General features: G+C 40.0%; 1 protein-coding gene and 1 pseudogene across 1 annotated transcript in view; one reads left to right on the top strand and one right to left on the bottom strand.

The window, feature by feature from the left end:
• The first annotated feature begins 12,142 nt into the window (after positions 1–12,142).
• Positions 12,143–21,477, top strand: part of LOC124515283 (myomegalin-like) — a 114,079-nt gene continuing 104,744 nt past the window's right edge. Inside the window, exon 1 of the mRNA XM_047084047.1 lies at positions 12,143–12,384. Coding sequence (XP_046940003.1) covers positions 12,143–12,384 — 242 coding nt within the window. The remainder of the gene's footprint in view (positions 12,385–21,477) is intronic.
• Positions 18,498–18,766, bottom strand: LOC124515284 (barrier-to-autointegration factor-like; annotated as a pseudogene).

Here is a 21,477-nt window from a genome sequence, read left to right as displayed (position 1 = left end):
TTATAATAATCCCCCCTCCTTTCTTTGCTTGGTTTCTGTTACTTATAACCCCCCAAACCAATTAATTAATAGAGGAGCACAGAATCACCCTGGGGCAACCCTTTCTTGAAACAACATTCATACTTTTACTTTTTTCTTCTTAGATACACTACATGATTCAGACATCCTTTAGACACACTGAAATTAATATTCCAGAGAGAGGACAGTGGTCTTCTTAGGTTTGATGAGCTATAAGGAAAAGGCCAGAATTTGTCTTTGTGTGAAACTTCCCAACACTAAGACGTCAGGAACTCTGAATCTCAGTGACTTTTGCTTATGACTTAATCAGCATCACATCATTCACACACAAATGTTGCCTTTGAGCTCTTGCCCTTTGGTCCTTTGGGCAATACAAGACTGTGTAATAATTGTGAACACTGTGCTCAGTACATGGAACATAGTCAAGTCTTTGACATTGAATGGGAAAAGGGTATCAACAAATATTTGTTTAGTACTTTAGAATATATAAAGCTTACATATATTCTTTGTCTGCCTGAAACCTGACAGCCCTGTAAAGTGGTAAAATACAAGAATCTTGGAGTTTATAAACATTGTACTAAAAAGAAAAATAGAAGTCTTGAATATCATACTTAGAGCTGCCAACAAATTCTTACAACTTATTGAAGAAACCAAGTAATGCACATATCTAAACTTACATCAAGCTGCTAAAACCGGGTGAGATTTTCCATTAAAGAGTCAGAAGGTTGCAGAGATTTTAAAAGTGAGATCAGAGGAAGCAATAGCATGGGACTTGTGTCCACTTATTCTTAAATGATTATTGAGTGCCTAATAATATGCCAGATACGAGTGAGATAAGGATGATGAGTAAAACAGTCTTAGCAACCTGTGGCCGGTATCTACCCACAGACCAAACAATGCTGCTTAAGAGAATAGGTCTGCAAGTAAAGAGCAGCTCCTGTTTGAATTGAATGCATACATTACAAAAGCATTTCTAAGAAAAGAGGAATGCTCTTGGCAGACACAAGAATAGATAGCCACTATATCTGGGCTGATATCCAGTCATATACACTAGTATGGCCGAACTGGTTATTTAAAAATTGAAATGTTTTCCTACAGGATTAGTAAGCAGCCGCTTGTCTCAGCACCTCCTCTCCTTGCCGCATCCCCTCAGCGGCACCAAAACCCTTACATATCTCCCTCCGCAGGTCATCCAGATTAGGTCCTAATTGGTCGCTTTCTATGCCAGTCAGTTCAAAAGCTCCGCCTCCCAGGTGACCATTGGCTACCTCCAGGAAATTCAGAACGGTCCCGCCTTCCAGCCTGGCGCCCGCCCTTCGGCCACGCCCCTCCATGCAATCTCCCGCCAGGATGGAAAGGGAACCCTGCCTGCCTGTCTGCGTCGGTGCTGGTGCTTATTTTGAGTCATCATCCCTCACTAAACCTCACAGTGCGAGCTCCGTGGAGGCAGGAATCAGTCTTTTTTATTCTTGAATTCGTTCCCAGACCTTATCTGTGTCATCCACACAGACGGTCCAGACATCCAAGTGAAAGTCAAGACGTGGGGGGAGAAAGGTGGGGGAAAGAGCAAAATGTGCATTGTAAGTAATGCGAAGGTCCCTATTTAAAATAATGACTACTGTAGATAGCCTGCTTCAAATATGAAACCTTAGCAAAACTAGCCCAGGCCTTCTAGAAACTACCTCCTGAAATGACTTCTTTCAGCGCATCTGTCTGGTTTCCCTACTTTGTCAGGAAAGCCTAGCAAAGAGCAGGCCCAGCTGCTCCATCCCTTGGAGTTTGGGATGGGTGGGTGGGGGGTGGGGGAATGAGAGGGATAGCTGGGGTACTTTGATAGCATCTAAAATATTTTATTCAATTAAAAAAGTTTTTTTTAACAGATTTCTTTCTTCCTCTACTAGCCTCTAAATCAAATCCTTTCAGGGCATAAAAACTAGTCATGTGTTATTCCCCAGAATCTAGTATCCTGTACTTGGAACCTAGCAAAGGCTCAAATAATGTTTATTGACTAAACGACCAAATGAATGGCATGCTCATAGATTGGGACAACACTTCATCGGTCGTATACAACACAATTCACAGCTTGTACTGTACTAAGTGAAGACCTATCCATCAACCATTCCCTTCATTTCTCCAATTAGTTATTCAAAAATATTTATTGTTGTCTCCATGGGCTAGGAATAGTAGATACTGGTTTATACAAAGGTGAACAAAAGAAACATGATGTTTGTTGGTAGAGGTTACATTCTATCAGGCTCTGTCTCTCTCCCATTACCTCCACCCCAGCTCTACCCCCATTGCTTCTCACCCCTCAGTCTAGAATAAAAGCCTTTGATGGTGATTTTGTTTTTAAACACTGAGTATCCTCCTAGATTGTCCCTCAAAACTACACCCCTACTCCCTTTCTGTGGAGTCTAAGTGGACTGAGTTTTCCATTACAAGTTCCTGATCTTAGCTACTGTTATCTCAACAACCACCACTGTTGGCTTGGCTTCCCCCTCTCATACTCCTACAACTCCTTCTTCTATTGGACCCTCCCTTTTCTACTCATACTGATGTTCCAGAAATTAGTGAACAACTTTCTCACTGAGTGACTTTTCTTTACAATCGTATGGGTCAGATATTTCAGTTTTTACTAGTCTTTGTTATCCTTCCTTGTTTAAAAAGAAAAAGAAAAAAAGATGGGCACCTGGGTGGCTCAGTCGGTTAAGCATCTGACTTCGGCTTAGGTCATGATCTTGTGGTTCATGAGTTTGAGCCCTGCATCGAGCTCCACACTGACAGTGTGCAGCCTGCTTGGGATTCTCTCTCCCTCTCTCTCTCTCTGCCCCTCCCTCACTTGCCCACACGCACACACGCTCTCTCTCAAAATAATAAAGAAAGAAACCTAAAAAAAAAAAAAAAAAGAAGGAAATTGAAAGCTTGATTCATTCAGTTCTACCTGCCTGAAAACTGAACCTAATGTGACGTTAAACGTGATGAAATGGGATACAACAACTTGTTAATTTTGTCTTATGGCAAATTCTCTATCAACCAAAGACACAATTCTTGTTAATCAGTCCCTTGGGAGCATCCTTCTCCTGCCCCCTAGCCCACCCTTTCATTCCATTACTATCTGATGGGGGACCTTTTCCTCCCCACTTTGTTAAGGAGTATGATCCTCTGGCTCTGGAAATCTGGCAGTCAAACCCAAAGTTCAATGTGCCATTTCTCTAAGGAGGCCTACCTCAGAGCCCTTAGGTGAATGAGAACCAAAATCCCAAAAGCAACTTCCTTTTTTGATTCACTATTTATGCAGCCTGTTGCTTCTTGAGAATATTACAATGGCAGCTTTGAATTGGGGTTTTAGGGGATCAAGACAACAATCCTTTCTTCCTCTTCTAAATTGAGATCAAACTGAGAAATAGACATACAAAACTAGACAGAGAAATACTACTACTACTTTTATTACTGATCAAATTAAATGGGGAACATGGATTTGGATCCCAAAGGTCTTGCTAACATTCTACCCCAGATTTAGGCAGACTTACCCATCTAGCTGGGAAACAGCTACCTTCCCCAAAGAGGCAGCAGGCTCCTTACCACATGGCAGAGAACACACATCCTGGCACTGAGGCCAGAATTTTCTCAAAAATACTCACCTGTCTCTGAGTATGGCCCTACACTGAGGGGAACCTTGGCCCTACAAGGGGACAAAATGATCTTAGCACCTTTGTTTCCTACTAGTGAAGCGGCTCTGGTGATCTCATAGACATCGGCCATTCTCTTTCCTCCAGCCTTCATCTGGGAATAAGTTGTATCGCAATATGCTTTTAGTGGAGGATGTGACTTTTGTAAATTTTGTATGGTATAATGCCTTTCTTACCTGCCTCCTCATTGTGACTGTGTTGTACTTCAGTTTACGACAAAGTATTGCCACAAAAGTAACATTTTTAGATTTTTTTTTTTTATATTGCTCTGGGGATAGGATGTATATTTATGTTGGCATCCATCATTTTTGTTGCCACCAGTGGCAAAACCTCAGTTTAAATTACTGAATGTGTTTGGGTTTTTAGCAAGTTTTATGTTACTACTTATTTTTATTCAATATGCTCTATGAAAAAAGATGGGAAATGCTGCTGGGGAAACTTAAAAATACTAATAAAATAAAAAGCCCTAATTTAACCTCTAAAATGCTTCAAGACACTGGTAAACAGACATTATGTATCATGCATGATATTCAGGTGCTCTCAGAAGCTCTTGTAAAATTTGTATAAAGATTTTTTTTAATGTTTTTGAATTTATTTTGAGAGAGAGGGAGAGAGAGTGGGGGAGGGGCAGAAAGAGAAGAGAGAGAGACAACCCCAAGCAGGCTCCTCACTGTCAGCATAGAGCCTGATGTGGGGCTCAGTCTCACAAACCATGAGATCATGACTCAAGCCAAAACCAAGAGTTGGAGGCTTAACCAACTTAACCACCCAAGTGCCCCCAAATTTATGTAATTTTAAACCATTTTTTTTGAAGAATAAAGGAAAAAAGTCAAGAAGATAGTTTATATCCAGGTTAGACTGGATTCAAATACTATTTACCACAAATTGCAACAGAGGTATTTTATGTTTTGCTTTTTTTCCCCTAAGTTGGTCTTTGTAACTGTTGTAACTTTGTAACTATTGAGATTTGTCTCAAATAGAATTTTATGGAGGTATTTTTGTTTTGTTTTGTTTTGGTGAGGGGTGATGGTGGGGAGACAAACTTTTTTTTTAACATGGATCAAATTACAAATGAAAGAGGGGATATTACTACTAATCCATAGAAATAAAAAAGATTATAAGGGAATTCAGTGAATAATTGTGTGCCAAAAAATTAGTCAAACTAGATGAAATGGACAAATTCCAAGAAAGACACAAGCTACCTGAACTGATTCAAGAAGAAATAGAAAACCTGAATAGACCTATAACAAATAAAGACAATGAAATAATAATAATGGCAATAATAATAATAACAATAATGCCTCCCACAAGGAAAAGTCCAGGTCCAGAAAGCTTAACTTGTGAATTCCAGAAAATGTTTAAAGAACACTAATGCTTTGCAAACTCTTCCTAAAAAATATAAGAGAACACCTCCCAACTCATTCTAAGAGACCAGTATTACTCTAATACCAAAACCAGTCAATTACTTCACAAGAAATGAAAATGACAGACCAATATACCTTATAGTAGTGAAATTTTTCCAGCAATACATAAAAAGGATTATACATCAGGGCACAAAGGTGGCTCTGTTGGTTGAGCGACCAGATCTTGGTTTCAGCTCAGGTCATGATTTCACAGTTCATAGGATCAAGCCCCATGTTGGGCTGCATGCTAACAGTGGACAGCCTGCTTGAGATTCTCTCCCTGTCTCTCTGATCCTCTTACGTTTGCTCTCCCTCTCTCAAAATAAATAAATAAATGTAAAAAAAGAAAAGGATTATATATCATGACCAAGTGGAATTTATTTGAGGAATCAAGATTGCTTCAACATATGAACATCAATAAATGTAATACACCATATTAATAGAATAAAGGATAAAACACATGATTATCTCAATGAATGCAGAAAAAGCACTCAAGAATATCTATCCTTTTTCCTATTAAAAACAGTCAACCATCTAGGAATAGAAGAGGACTTTCTCAACCTGATAAATGACACCTATGAAAAACCTACAGCTAGCACTACTTAAAAGTGAGATTGAAAGCTTTTCCTCTAAGATTTGGAACAATACAAAGATGTCCACTCTCACCACTTCTATTCAACATTACATTTAAAGTTCAAGCCAAAGTAATCAGGCAAGAAAATGTAATAAGAGGATTGAAATTGGAGAGAAAGGAGTAACACTAAATCTATTTGCAGATGACTTGATATATGGAAAATTCTAAAGAATCCACAAAAAATAGAATTAATAAGTGAATTCATCAAAGTTGTAGGACACAAGATCAATATGCAAAAATCCCAATTGTATTTTTATGCACTAGAAATGAACAATCCAAAAATAAAATTAGGAACACAAGTCCATTTACAACAGCATAAAAATAAATATTTAGTTAATTCAACAAAAGAAGTGTAAGATTTATAGACTGAGAACTATAAAATATTGTTAAAATAAATTAAAGAAAATCTAAAAAAAGTGGAAAGACATCCCATGTCCATGGATTGAAAGATTTAATGGGGTTTAAATAACAATAATTCCCAAATAATTATTAAAATAACAATAATTACATGTTCATTGCAATCCATATCACAATCCCAGCTGGTTTGTTTGTTTTGTTTTCGAAATCTGCAAGCTGATTCTAGAATTCATCTAGAAATGCATACAACCCAGAAGAGGCAAACAATCTTGAAAAAAATAACAAAGTTAAAGAACTCACACTTTTCCAACTTCAAAATTTACTACAAAAACAGTAATAAAAACAGTGTGGTACTGGAATAAGGATAGACATACAGATCAATACAATAGGATGGAGAGTACAGAATAAACTCATATGTCTATTGTCAACTGATTTTTAACAAGGGTGACAAGATAGTTCAGTGAAGCAAAGAGTAGTCTTCTCAACAAGTGATGTTGGTACAACTGGATATTCACATGTAAAAGATTGAAGATGGACCCCCTTACCTCACACCTAATATAAAAATTACCTCAAAATGGATCATCAACCTAAATGTATGACCTAAAACTATATATCTCCTAGAATAAAATATAGGAATGAATCTTTATGACCTTGGATTCAACAGTACTTTTTTTTTATGTTTATTTATTTTGAGAAAGAGACTGTATGTGTGGGCATGGAAGTGAGGGAGAGACAGAGAGAGGGAGAGAGAATCCCAAGCAGGCTCCATGCTAAGATTGTGGAGCCCTACATTGGGCTTGATCCCATGAACCATGAAATCATGACCTGAGCCCAAATCAAGAGTTGTATGCTCAACCAACTCATCCACCTAGCACCCCCAGCAGTAGTTAAGTAATTAACTTAAATAAGACACCAAAGGTGTGGTAGGAGGATAAAAAAGATAAATTGGACTTTACCAAAAGTGAAAACTTTTTTGCTTCAAAGGACATAATCAAGAGAGTGAAAAGACAAACCACAAAATATTTGCAAATCATATATAAGGTAAAGGAATTGTATTCATTGTATCTAACAGATATTATATAGATATCTCTATATATCTTACAACTCAATAACAAAAAGGCAAACAACCCAATTAAAAAATGGGTAGTGGGGGTGCCTGGATGGCTCAGTCGGTTAAGCGTCTGACTCTTGATTTCAGCTCCAGTCTTGATCTCACAGTTCTTGGGTTTGGGCTCCGCATTGGGCTCCACACTGACAGCACAGAGCCTGCTTGAGATTATCCCTCTCCCTCTCTCTCTGGCCCTCCCCTGCTCTCTCTCTCTCTCTCTCTCTCAAAATAAAATAAAATAAACTTTAAAAAATGGTAGTGGATTTTTTTAAGTAAACTCGACACCCATTGTAGGATTTGAACTGACAATCCCAAGATCAAGACTCACATGCCCTACCTACCAATTGAGCCATCCAGGCACCCCAGGTGGTGAATTTGAATAGGTATTTCTCCAAAAAAGATATACAAATAGCCAACAAGCATATGAAGTGATGCTTACCATCATTAGTCATTAGGGAAATGCAAATCAAAACCACAGTGAGATACCACTTTATATCCACCAGGATGGCTATAATCAAAAAGACATGTAATAACAAAGGTTGGTGAGAATATAGAGGAAGTGGAACTCTCATGCACTGCTCGTGGGAATGTAAAATCATGCAACTACTTTTGAAGATAGTTTGGCAGTTTCTCTAAAGCTTAGACATAGAGTTACCACGTGACCCAGCAATTCCACTGCTAGGTGTCTACCAAAAAGAATTGAAAACATGTCCTCTCAAAACTGTGTACATGAATGTCATAGCAGCATTATTCATAATAGTCAAAAAATGGAAATAATCCAAATGTCTATCTATCAACTGGTGAATAATCAAAATGTGGCATTTCCATACAATGTGATATATTTTGGGTGATAAAAATGAAGGAATTCCTGGCACATGCTACAGAGTGAATAAACCTTGAAAACATTATGATAAGTGAGAGAAACCAAACATAAAGGACTACATATTACATGATTCCATTTATGTGAAATCTCTAAAATAAACAAATCTATAAAGACAGAAAGTAGATTAGCCCTTGCCAAGGAGTGGGAGGAGGGAGAGTAGATGATGAGGATGGAAATTGTGAGTGACTGATAATAGCTACAGGGTTTCTTTCTAGGGTGAACAAAATGTTCTAAAATTAGATAGCAGTGATGGTTGCACAATCCTGGGTATATACTAAAAAACTACTGATGAAAGCATTCAAAGAACTAAGTAAATGGAAAAATGGAAAGATACTCCATGTTCATGGATAGGAAGACTTAATATTGTCAGGGTGCCATTTCTTCCCAACTTGATCTAAAGATTCAATGCATTCTCATTCAAAATACCAGCGGGTTATTTTGTGGGTATCAACAAACTGATTCTAAAGTTTATATGGAGAGGCAAGAGACCAACAGTAGCCAACACAATACTGAAAGAGAAAGTCAGAGAACTAACACTAGCTGAGTAATCAAGACAGTGTGACATTGACAGAACATTAGGCAAATAGATCAGTGGAACAGAAGAGAAGAGAAAAGTAGACCAGCAAAATATGGACAACTGATTTTTTTACAGAGGAAGAAGGCAAATCAATGTAGAAAAGATAGTTTTTTCAACCAATTATGTGCTGGAACAACTGGACATCACATGCAAAATAAGGAATCTAGATACAGACCTTACACCTATCACAAAAATTAAGTCAAAGTAGATCATAGACCTAAATGTAAAAGCAAAACTAGAAAATGCCTAGAAGAGGGGCACCTGGGCAACTCAGTCAGTTGAGCAGCCAACTCTTGATTCAGCTCAGGTCAGGATCTCATGATTCATGGGACCCTGAGTCAGGCTCCGGGGCTGACAGCATGGGGCCTGTCTGGGATTCTCTCTCTCCCACTTCCCCACTCTGAAAATAAATAAACTTGAAAGAAAGAAAGAAAGAAAGAAAGAAAGAAAGAAAGAAAGAAAGAAAGAAAGAAAGAAAGAAAAAGAAAGGGAGAAAATGCCTAGAAAATAACATTGGAGAAAATCTAGGTGACCTTAGCTCTGGTGATGATTTCTTAGAAACAACACAGATATGAGCCATGAGACAAAGAACTAGTAAATTGAACTTCATTTAAATTTTTTTAATGTTTATTTTTGAGAGGCAGAGACAGAGTGTGAGCAGGGGAGGAGCAGAGAGAGAAGGAGACACAGAATCTGAAGCAGCTTCAGGCTCTGAGCTGTCAGCACAGAGCCTGATGTGGGGCTCGAGCTCATGAACCGCAGGATCATGACCTGAGCCAAAGTCGGACACTTAACCAACTCAGCCATCCAGGCATCCCACCATCCAGCAGAATTCTTAATCAGGTACCTGGGTAGAATCAGGATTTTTTTTTTTTTAATCAGCTAGGGCTTCACCTGTTTTTACTGGATATTTTCTGCAGTATCATTATATTGAATTGTTCTATCAAAATTTCTGATGTCTCTCACTTTCAAACAACCCAAAATGTAATAGGACACTTAATATTAACAAAGCCAAAAAAGTTTTTTAAGTAAATTCCAAGGCAATAGAGCTACCCAAACAAAATTATGTCATCACAGAACCCAGTTTAACTCTTGGGACAATGCAAAACCACATAGCTATTTCCAAACATCATAGCAGAAATTCAATGTTGAATAGAGAAAGAAGAGAAAACCTTTTCAGTTTTAGCCTCTTTGGCTTATCAATCATTTCAGGACAATTATCTGAAGCTATGACTTGTAAACATAGTTTCAGTTGTTTATGGTACTGTGTTTAATATGTAGTGGGTGGAGGTGGAAATCACCTGTAGAAATCGTTTCCTCTCTTCCAGTGGGACACTTGAGATCTTCGTGTGTTGTTACAAAATTTAGAAATTTACAGGTTGGCAGTCTTAGTTTAGTCTCATTAAACCATGGTTTAATGAGTTTAGTGATTTTGATTTTCCACCAGCAAATCAAAACCTATTCATTTTCATTTCCCCCTTTGAAGCCCCTCTTCTGGTACCTGGGGGCTGATTTGAATGTAGGTTCTGTTTAGTGACATTAACTTCCATCCTCTCTTGTGTGGGTTCCTTTTCAGCCCTTGCAGAATGATTCCTGCCAATGCATAAAAGCTATGGAACTGATTAGATCTATGAACCCTGCCTCCTGGTCAAGATGTCCCTTTTTGTTTCAAAAACATTTTTTTTAACGTTTATTCATTTTTTTTTTTTTTCAGAGAGACAGAGAGAGACAGAGTGTGAGCAGGGGAGGGGCAGAGAGAGAGGGAGACACAGAATCTGAAACAGGCTCCTGGCTCTGAGCTGTTAGCATAGAGCCCAAAGTGGAATTCAAACTCCCTAACCCTGAGATCATGCATAACCTGAGCCAGAGTCAGCAGCTTAACAGACTGAGCCACACAGGTGCCCTGAGAGGACTTTATTTTACAGGAGTGGGATGGACCTAATGGAGAAGGCGAGGCCAAAGATATAAAGACAACAAAAGAGGGCGACTCTTGATTTCCACTCAGGTCATGACCTCATGCTTCGTAAGTTCGAGCCCTGCGTCACGTGGCTTTCCACTGACAGTGTGGAGCCTGCTTGGGATTCTCTCTCCCTCTCTCTGCCTCTCCCCTGCTCATTCTCTCTCTCTCTCTCTCTCTCTCTCTCTCTCTCTCTCAATAAATAAATAAAACTTAAAAAAAAAAGAAAGACAACAAAAGATAATTGAGAATCTCTAGCAGGGACGGGAGTGGTAGGGTAAATTGGGCAGGTAAGACATAATGGAGGGAAAAAAGAGGTAAAGATATAGATTAAGCTGGGAGGTTTGAAAGAATGATGAGATACTGGGTAGTGTCATTTTCTGGAGGCATTTGGAATCATGATAAGAGGCACCTTAAAATAAAGAAACAGTCAAGAAGTTGAATTGACTGGATGAGATGCATGAGTGAGAGAGATAAATCTCTGACCACTCCCAAATTTGGGGCTTGGGCAATGGGTGGATGATAGTGTTGGAGTACAACAACAACAACACAGATTTGGGAGGAAAATGTGTTAAGGATGAGTTCCTCTGTTTACATGGAATCCATCAATAGTGCATATTGCATAAGGCATTTTGCCTCTGAACTTTGGGATCCACAGTGCCCACTACAAAGATAAACCCGCTCTTCTAAGCCTTGTGTACATAAAATAGTGTCACAGAAGCATTCTGCTCTGCTAGGGTCTCACTAGCTTCCTTCCTTAGTGGACTATAAGAAAAGGCTTTCAGAAGGAACATGAAGTGGAGAATTTATTTGACCTATGAACTTTTTTATTTTTTAACCATGACTACATTCCCTTGACTGGATATTGGATACCAAGCTATATAGGCTTTACTAGGAGTTCTGCATGAAAAATGGCAATCCAAAAGTCTCAAATGAAAGGAAAACTGAGGTTATTTAGGAAGAAGATTTTTACAACAACTAAAGGGAAAATTGAGGGGATAAAAGAGTTTAAGAAGGAGAAACAGGGAGAGTGGGAGAAAAGGGGTTCGCCAACAGCCTGGGGAAGTAGTGATTCTGAGGAAAGAATAACGTAACATAGAAGACGATGACTGAGTTGGAGGGAGGAGGAAGACAAATCCCGGGAAAATTTGGAGAGAGGGAGTGTGAAAAGGAGAAACTTTTTAAGGTTGGAAATTGAGGTCGGTGACCATGGAGTGGATAGGAAGACGAAAAAGAGTGCCATGTGGGAATGAAAAGGTTTCCAGGTTGAGGTAGTGGGTGGAGAGAGGATGGGGTGATGATAGAGGGTGAAGAGACCGCGGGGGGTGTTTGTGGGCGAGGGACAAGAGCAATCTGGGAGAAGCAGGTGGCCGAGGCAGCCGCGGAGCAGGCCTGGTCCTTCCAGGTTTCCGCCGCAATCCGCGCCTGGAGGATGCTCCCTGGCAGCGCGCGAAGACCGTGGGGAAACCAAGCAGGGTCGGTCACCGGGACAGGCGCGGCCAGGCCCGGGAAATCCATGAAGAGGACCGACAGCGGGTCCTGCTGCCGCCGCCGCCGCTGCGGCTGCAGCTGCTGCCGCCGCGCGTCCCGCCGGGCGCACCGCGCGCCCTACTGGCCCGGGGACGCGGCTCGAGCCCCACCGCCCTCGCGGCGCTCCCCTGGCCGGGCACGACGGCGTCCCGAGGCGGCCGGGAGCTGGGCGGCGGCGGCCGAGGAGGAGGAGGAGGAGGCAGCCGCGGCGGCCGCACCCTGGATGAGGTGAGAGCCCCGCGGGAGCCCCGGAGGCTGCGGTCCGCGCGGGGAGCGGGGGCGCGCGGCGCGCTGGGCGGGAGGACCGTTCCCGGGGCTGGGCCCCGGGGGCTGAAGGGGTTGGCGCCGAGGGCCATCAGCTAGGACAGGGGTTGGAGGGCACCGGGCAGAGGGTTTGCGGGGCGTTGATGCGGCCGGTGGCGGGGCAGAGCGGAGAAAAGCCAGTGGGGGAGTTGCCTAGAAATCAAGGTGTGGCTCCGCGTTATACCGGACTAAAGCTGGGGAAATGCGTCGCTGTCCCATCCAAGGTCTTTGCCGGATGCGTAGACGCCCGTTTTGTTGGTGGAGATGAGGTTGAAGGCCATGTCTGTTGATGGAGAGATGAGCACATGATGCAGAAGGCCATGCCAGGGTGGAAGCATTAGGGAAGGTAAAAGCAGATCAGGAAACGCGCGCGAGTACGCGCTGCTTTCTCTCACACCCTTTTTATCTGTGTATCTATATAATTTTTATTTATCTAAGAGACAAACAGCACGGTGGGGTTGGTGATGGTTCTTTCTTCCTAGGCCACCTCTCTTCCCCTGCAGAGCTGTGGCCATGCCTGTTGGCCGGATGAGGCGTGCAGGACAATCTCCACGTAACCCAGCCCCTTCCTTTGCGCTGAAATGGAAGACTGGACAGATTAGGCCCACATTTTCTTCATGTAGCATCAGCAGGACAAAAATCTGCCATGCATATGATGTTTTGGAAAAGAGATTGTGCTACCGCCGTTTTTGAAACAAGCCTTTCCTTGCCTTAGCATTTTGAGCTTACTCTTTTATGGGAACCCAGGAGTGCCAAATCATACTGCAGGGCAGTGGTGGCTTTGGTCTCTAAGCTGCCGTCTACTAGCTGGGAAATGAAAAAAGTAACTTCGTTTCTCTGGGCCTCAATTTCCTATGCATAAAATCACGATTTGGATCTTTTGAGGATTAATTACAGAACGAAATATTAATGGAATCTGTTTTCTGTGTTCAGGACTATGCTTTATTTGTGAATTAGGAAACTAGTTTATTCACACTTTGTTGTATTTACTCATCACACTGCCCACTGTGAGAAAACTGAGTCAAAGTCATTCAATTGACAGTGCTTAATGGAATCATATGTCTATTAAGATACCCATAAAAAATTACTGCTTTTAAGAAAGTATGAGGCCACACCTAAAACTAATATAACACTGTCTGTTAACTAACTGGAATTAAAATTAAAACTTAAAAAAAAATAAGGAACAAGGCAAAAGTATTCATTATTTGATTTTTTATAACATGGAATTTTAGCCCAATTACTTTTTTTTTTTTTTTAACATGTGTATCTCTGCAGTGTTGAATAGTTTTCACAGACTACTTTGGGTTTTTTTTTTTAAAGCTTGAAACAAAAAAATTTTAATCTGAACATATATCTATAATTTAAAGTCTTTTTAACTGTTTATACATACACTGTGGTGAACGCTTTTCATCAAAAGAGCAATGCTATTGCAAAATTTAAAATGGATCATGACTCATTATAAAGATGTGATTTTTTTTTTTTTTTTTTTTTTTTACGGTCTTTGGTAACAAAAAGTTACCAAATTAGAATTTGGTTCTCTACATTGTGGTTTAATTGTTTAAATAGACAGCACACTTTAATTATTTCCTTAATGGCTATTCATCTGACAGATCTCCGTATTCATCTTAGTTGATGTAACGAAGAGCCTTGAAATGTTTTGTTTTTTTTTTTTAACATTTCAGGAATTCCCAAATGAAACTGTGTCAGGAACTTCACTGAGGTTGGTGCTACTCTGACCCCCATTGAAAAATTCTCTAGGAATGCGCAGCATTTTTTTTTAAGTTAAGTTATTTATTTGAGAAAGAGAGAGCACGAGCAGGGGAGGGGCAGAGAGAGAGGGGGAGAGGGAGAATCCCAAGCAGGCTCCGCACTGTCACTGCAGAGCCAGATGCAGGGCTCGAACCCATGAACCATGAGATCATGACTTGAACTAAAGTCAGATGCTTAGCCAACTGAGCCACCCAAGCACCCCTGTGTGGCATACTTTCATTTTTTATTCTTTTTTAAGGAGCCTTCACCCCCAACGTGGGACTTGAACTCACAACTCCACAATCAAAAGTCAAATGCTCTACCAATGGAGCCAGCAGGGTGCTGCCCCTTTACTTTTGAAAACACACCTGTCTTATCTACAGTATTAGAGGTTAATGAGTATGAGAGACTTGTCCTTGAGAAGGGGTGTTTTTGGTATCTAATTTTCTGACTATCAAATCAGTTTTAAAAATGGAAGAAAACACCTCTGCACATTACCCAGATTCAATTTACTTCTGTTATTTATTGAGCAACGATGGTGGAGGCCAGGACAAAACTGGATGCAAAACTGCCCTCAAGTAGCTCAGAATCTATAGTTCTACACCAGTTATGGAGTAAGTGCTATAACAGAAGGGTGAAGTGGGGAAATGAGAAATAAATAAATAAATAAATAAATAAATAAATAAATAAATAAATAAATAAATTAAAAGGATCTCTTCAGGGAAAATGGACTGTGTCTTAAGAAGCCATACAAGGTGACATTATCTTGGAAAATATGTTAGAATCTGGTCTTGGGGCACCTGGGTGGCTCAGTCGGTTGGGCGTCCGACTTTGGCTTAGGTCATGATCTCACGGTTCGTGGGTTCGAGTCCTGCATTGGGCTCTGTGCTGACATCTCAGAGCCTGGAGCCTGTTCAGATTCTGTGTCTCCCTCTCTCTCTATCCCTCCCCCACTCTCTCTCTCTCTCTCTCAAAAATAAGCATTAAAAATTAAAAAAAAAAAAGAATCTAGTCTTACCTTGTCGAGTCTGTTTCTCAGGCTGATATTAAACAAATCCACAAGACTGCTATCTAAACCCAGAATGACAAATTATTATGAGGATTTATTCTCAAAAATTAAAATGAGGATTCTAACATCTCGTGGAACTAGACCCTCTTCTGTTACTCTAGTAAGGTCTCTTGGCATACTTGCCACATTCGGAAAACAAATTATAACCAAAAAATTGTTTATGAAACTTGAATTTAAAACAAGGCAAAGTAATCAGTGGATTCCAGATTTTGTAAACTTTAATAGCTTTAAACAGAGTAACAGGATACAAATGGGTTCTTTATTCCCCGGATGGTGAGCGTGCACCTCTCTTCTCATGTACTCCCTCTCTGTTTCTATCTCTGACCCACTAATATTTTCAATTAGGTAATAATCTGTTTGGCTCAGGAATCCTTGTGTGGTTCCAAGTGCTGGCACATCTTTTCTCTGAACCGGTTTGTCTTAATTGTAAACTTTACATTTCAGAATGCAAGCTTACTTTCTTTTAGGTGAAATTCATGATGGGGGTAAGGAAGTGGGGTCAGGGCATTTTGTTACAGCACCTACATGCTGGCATTATGAGCCAGATGGTTAATGGCTACTGAATGTGGTGCTAAGAACCAGAGGACCAGAGAGGGCTTCACACACACACAGGAGGTGAATTTTGTCTGGCCTAACAAAATAATGAAGCCAGGGTTGGGTGGGAAGCAAATTTTAGCAGAGGGATAAAAACAGATGTATGGCCCTGGGAAAATGCTTTCTTGAAGTGAGACCCTGGATAGAACTTTTCAATGAGGATTTAATTCAAAAGTGATCCTCTCTCGGGGCGCCTGGGTGGCTTGGTCGGTTGAGCGTCCCACTTCGGCTCAGGTCATGATCTCACAGATCATGGGTTCAAGCCTCACATCGGTTCTGTGCTGACAGCTTACAGCCTGGAGCCTGCTTCAAATTCTATGTCTCCCTCTCTCTCTGCTCCTTCCCCACTCTTGCTCTGTCTCTCTCTTTCCTTCAAAAAGAAATAAAAACATTAAAAAAAATTTTTTTTTCAGAAGTGATCCTCTCTCAAGTATACAGTTGTTTAAGAAGAGGAATTAACTGAGTTGCCAGCTGCCTCTGGGTGCATTTTTGAACCCTAGCAGTTTGCATGTTTAGGTGGATAACCTGGAACCAGCAGACAACTGTCGGGGGTAATGATGTCAGAGAAGGTTAACTTTCTAACATCAAACTTCAACCATTATGTCTCTTTAGCCATCTCTCTTTTTGTCATTATTATTTTGTTACTGCTGTATTGAGATATAATTGACATAAAATAAACTGAGCAGATTTGGGGCGCCTGGGTGGCTCAGTCGGTTAAGCGTCCAACTTTGGCTCAGGTCACGATCTCATGGTTTGTGAGTTCGAGCCTTGTGAGTTCGAGCCCCGCATTGGGCTCTATGCTGACAGCTCGGAGCCTAGAGCCTGCTTCGGATTCTGTGTCTCCTTCTCTCTCTGCCCCTCCCCACTTGTGCTTTGTTTCTCTCTGTCTCTCAAAAATAAATAAATGTTAAAAAAAATTTTTTTAATAAACTGGGCAGATTTAAAGTGTACGATTGGAAAAGTTTTGATACATGCATGTATCTGTGAAATTATCACATGCTTATCATCCCCAAAAGTTTCCTTCTTCCCTTTTATAATCCTCCCTGCTGTCTCGTGCCCCCCTCACACACAGGCAATCAACCACTAATCTGCTTTCTGTTGCTCTGTTAGTTTGCATTTTCTAGAAATTTATGTACATGGAATCATATAGTAAGTACTCTTTGTTTCTGTCTGGCTTCATTCACTCAGTATAATTATTCTGAGTTTTATCCACGACGTTGTGGGTAGCAATAGTTTGTTTTCTTTTGTTACTGAGTAGTATTCCCTTGTATGGATATGCCACAGGTTGTTTATTTATACACCAGCTGTTTTATTGTTTCCAGTTTTTTGGCTATTACAAACAAAACTGCTGTGAACATTCATGTACAAGTCTTTTTGTGGACCTATGCCTTCATTTTCTTAGGTAAATTTCAAATAGTAGAGTAGTAGGCATATGTTTAACATTTTAAGATACCACCAAACTCTTTCTCAAAGGGATTGTACCTTTTTATTTCCCACTAGCAATATATGAAGGTTCCCACTTCTCCACATTCTTGTCAACACTTATCATTGTCTGTCTTTTTTATTATAGCCATTCTAGTGTGTGTGAAATGGTATCTTATGGTTTTGATTTGCATTGCCCTAGTGACTACTGACGTTGAACATTTTTTATGTCCTTAATTACCATCTGTATATTTTTGGTGAAGTGTCTATTGAAATCTTTTGCCCATTTTTTTATTGAGTTGTTTGCTTTTTTTTTGTGATTAAATTTGGGAGTTCCTACGTATCTGAAATACAAGTCTTTATTATAGAGGTACTTTGTAAGTATGTTGTCCCAATCTATATCTTGTCTTTCTATGTTAATAAGTGTCTTTTGAAGACCAGATTTCTTCAAATCAGATCTTTAAATTTTGCCAAATAAGCCCAAACTATCAAACTGTTCTTTCATGTTCTAAGAAAGTGCTGCTTAACCCAAGATCACAAAAATATCCTCCTATGTTTTCTTCTAGAAATTTTATAGTTTTACATTTTATGCTTGGTTTATGATTCATTTCAAGCTAACTTTTGTATGAGGTACAAGGTATTGATCAAGGTTCATTTTTTGCATATAGATTTCCACTTATTCCAACATTGTTTGTTGAGAACTCTGTTCTTTCTCCATTTAATTTCCTTGGCAATTTATTGAAATCTATTGATCAAATATATGTGGGTCTATGTCTGAATTTTCTGTTCTGTTCCATTCATCTATTTGTCTACTTTAAGACCAATACCATTTGTTTTGAAGTCCACTAACTTTATTGATATAAAAAACTTTGCAAAGACATAAAAGGAGCCACATAGCATAAAACAGACTAGAGACGGAAGTGGGGGTGAGGGAAAGGCTGGGAATCCACTCAGACAAGCTGATAATTGTCTACATGAAACTGGCAGGGGAAGAAGAAGGGAGATGCATGTAAGAGTCCGAATTCCAAAAAAGCTGAAATGGGGAGGGGAGAGAACTCCCTGAAGATCTTGAAGTATATCACAGGTGAGTATGACAACAGCAATATCTTCCTTCGTAGAGGACGGGGGGGGGGGGGTCCCCACATGGCTGCAAACTCTGGAGACCCAGTGCTGGGACTAGAGATTGGGGGCTCCCTAGAGAGCCTCACAGAAAGGTGTCACACCACTCTGGGAGGCACCCGAAGCAGTCCCAGGATTGCGGGGCATTGGCACCGTGTGTGTCCTTGAGCCATTCCCGAAGAGATCTTCATCTTTCTTTAGCACCAGAAACTGGCCAAGGACACCACGTAGGCCTTGTCAAAGCCCCCTTCCTCCAGCTCCTTGTCCAGAACTCCACTGATCCTGGCTAGACTCCCTGTTGGCTCTTCCCCCATGGGCTCTGCCACAGACTCTGTGCTTTGGGGAGGTTGTCATCTTGATCAGCTTAATTGTCAGCTCCTCCCGCCGCCCAGCTGCTCCTACTGATACCTCAGCCCACTCCATGCTGTCTTGATCACAGCAGCTCTTTATAAGTTTTAAAATCTTGTAGCGAAAGTCCTCCAACTTTGTCCTTCTTTTTCAAAATCATTCTGGCTATTCTAGGTCCTTTGTATTCTCATACACATTTTAGAATCCACTTGTCAGTGTAGACAAAAAGCCTGCTGGTGATTCAACTGGGATCACATTGACCCTATAGACTGATTTGGAGAGGATCAATATTTCAAAAATATTGAGTCTCCCAGTCCATAAACATGGTGCATATCTCCATTTATTTTGATGAGTGGTTCTCAGTTGGGGGTAACAGATATAACAGTATCTAGACACATTTTTGTGGGATTTTTTGGGGATGTGTGTGTGTATTTGGACACATTTTTGTTTATCATACCTCAGGGCAAGGGTGATTCGGGCATCTAGTAGATGAAGGTCAGGAATGCTGGTAAACGTTCTACAAAGCACAGAACAGTCCCTACAATGAAGAATTATCCAATCCAATAATAATAATAATAATAATAATAATAATAATAATAATGTCTTTAATTTCTCTCACCAGTGTTTTGTTTTTAGTGTATCCTAGTCACGTATCTTAGAGACACATATGCCTAGATTCTTCATATTGTTGATTCTCTTATAGTTGATAATATCTTACAATTTTCAATTTCTGATTGTTTATTGCTAGTTTATATTGATTTTTCCCTATTGATTTTGTATCCTGTAGCTTTGCTAAATTCACAGTTTAGTTCTAAGAGATTTTTTTTATAGATTTGATAGGATTTCTACATGATGATGTCGTCCCCCCAAGAAAGAGAGATGATATTTTAATCCTCTTTCCAATCTCTATGTCTATCTGTCTGTCTGTCTGTCTGTCTGTTGTTTGTCTTTGCCTTATTGCACTAGCTAGAGCCTCCAGTACAAAGTTAAATTGAAATAGTGAGAGCAAACATCTCTGCCTTGTTCCTGATCTTAGGAGGAAGGCATTCAGTTTTTCACCATTATGTGTGATATTACCTGCAGATTTTCCATAGGTGCCTTTTATCACATTGAAAAAGTTCCCTTCTGGTCATAGTTTTCTGAGGATTTTCATTAGCAATGGATGCCTAGTTTTACATCTGTTGAGATTATTGTATCATTTTTTCCTTCTACATTCTGTTAATCTGGTGAATTGCAATGATTGATATAAGAATGTTAAAATTGGGGCATCTGGATGCCTCAGTTGATTGGGCGTCCAACTCTTGATTTTGGTTCAGGTCATGATCCCAGGGTCATGGTATTGAGCCCCAGGTCTGGCTCTGTGCTGAGCATGGAGCCTGCTTGAGATTTTCTTTCTCTCCCTCTGCCCCTCCCTCCCTCTTTTTCTCTCTCTCTCTCAAATTAAAAAAAAAAATGTTAACATCAATGTTGGGTGCCTGGGATAAATCCCACTTAGTTATGATTTACTATACTTGCTATATATTGTTGGATTAGATCTGCTAAAGTTTTGTTAAGAATTTTTGGGGCACCTGGTTGGCTCAGTGGGTTAAGCATCCGACTCTTGGTTTCAACTCAGGTCACAATCTCACCGTTCGTGGGTTCGAGCCCCGCATCAGTCTCCGTGCTGATGGTGCAGAGCCTACTTGGGATTTTCTCTCTCCCTCTGTCTCTCTGCCTCTACCTCACTCATGATTGCTTGCTCTCTCTCTCTCTCTCTCAAAAATAAGTAAACATTTAAAAAAATTAAGAATTTTTGCATCTGTGTTCATGGGGGATATTGGTTTGTATTCTCTATTTACAATAACTTTGTTTGGATTTTGTATAAGGACAATATTGGCCTCAAAAAATGAGTTGAGGGCACCTGGGTGGCACAGTCGGTTGAGTGTCCAACTCTTGGTCTTGGTTCAGGTTATGGTCTCACAGTTCTGGGTTCAAGCCCCACATCAGGCTCTGCATTAATGGTGCGAAGTCTGCTTGGGATTCTGTCTCTCCTTCTCTCTGCCCCTGCCCGCTTGCCTGCACACTCTCTGTCTCAGAATAAATAAATAAACTTAAAAGAAAAAAGAGTTGGAATTCCCACCTCTTCAATATTGGGGGAGAGTTTGGGTAGAAATTGCATTATTGCTTCCTTAAATGTTTGATAGTATTCACTAGTAAAGACTTTTAAGCCTAGATTTTCCTTCTGGGAAGGTTTTTAATTACAAATATAATTTCCTTAATAAATATAGGTCTATTTAGCTTATCTGTTTCTTCTGGGGAGAGTTTTGTTAATTTGTGTCTTCCAAGAAATTTGTTCATTTTTTCTAAGTCGTCAAACTTATTGCCATAAATTTAAAAATTTTGCAAATTGAAACATAATTTTCTTATTAGTCCTTTAATATTTGCAGAATCTGCACTGATGTCACCTTTCTCATTCTGCATATTGGTTATTTGTGTCTTCTCTTTTTGTTTCGATAAACTTGATCTGAAGTTTATCAGTTTTATTTACCTTTTCAGAAAACCAGCTTTGGCTTCACTTAATTTCTCTATTGTTTTTAGTGTTTTGAGTTTATGTGCTTTACCCCTGGTCCTTATTATTTCCTTTCTTCTGCTTACTTTGAATTTCATTTACTCTTCTTTTTCCAGTTTCTTAAAGTGGATGGCTAGATCATTGATTTAAGACCTTTCTTTTCTACTTC

The sequence above is a fragment of the Lynx rufus genome, unplaced genomic scaffold, assembly GCF_022079265.1.
Source record: "Lynx rufus isolate CCGP_SWC_20201006 ecotype Redwood Valley unplaced genomic scaffold, mLynRuf1.p SCAF_2, whole genome shotgun sequence".
NCBI lineage: Eukaryota > Metazoa > Chordata > Mammalia > Carnivora > Felidae > Lynx > Lynx rufus.
Note: the sequence above shows the minus strand (reverse complement) of the source record. Positions and strands in the feature narration are given on the sequence as shown.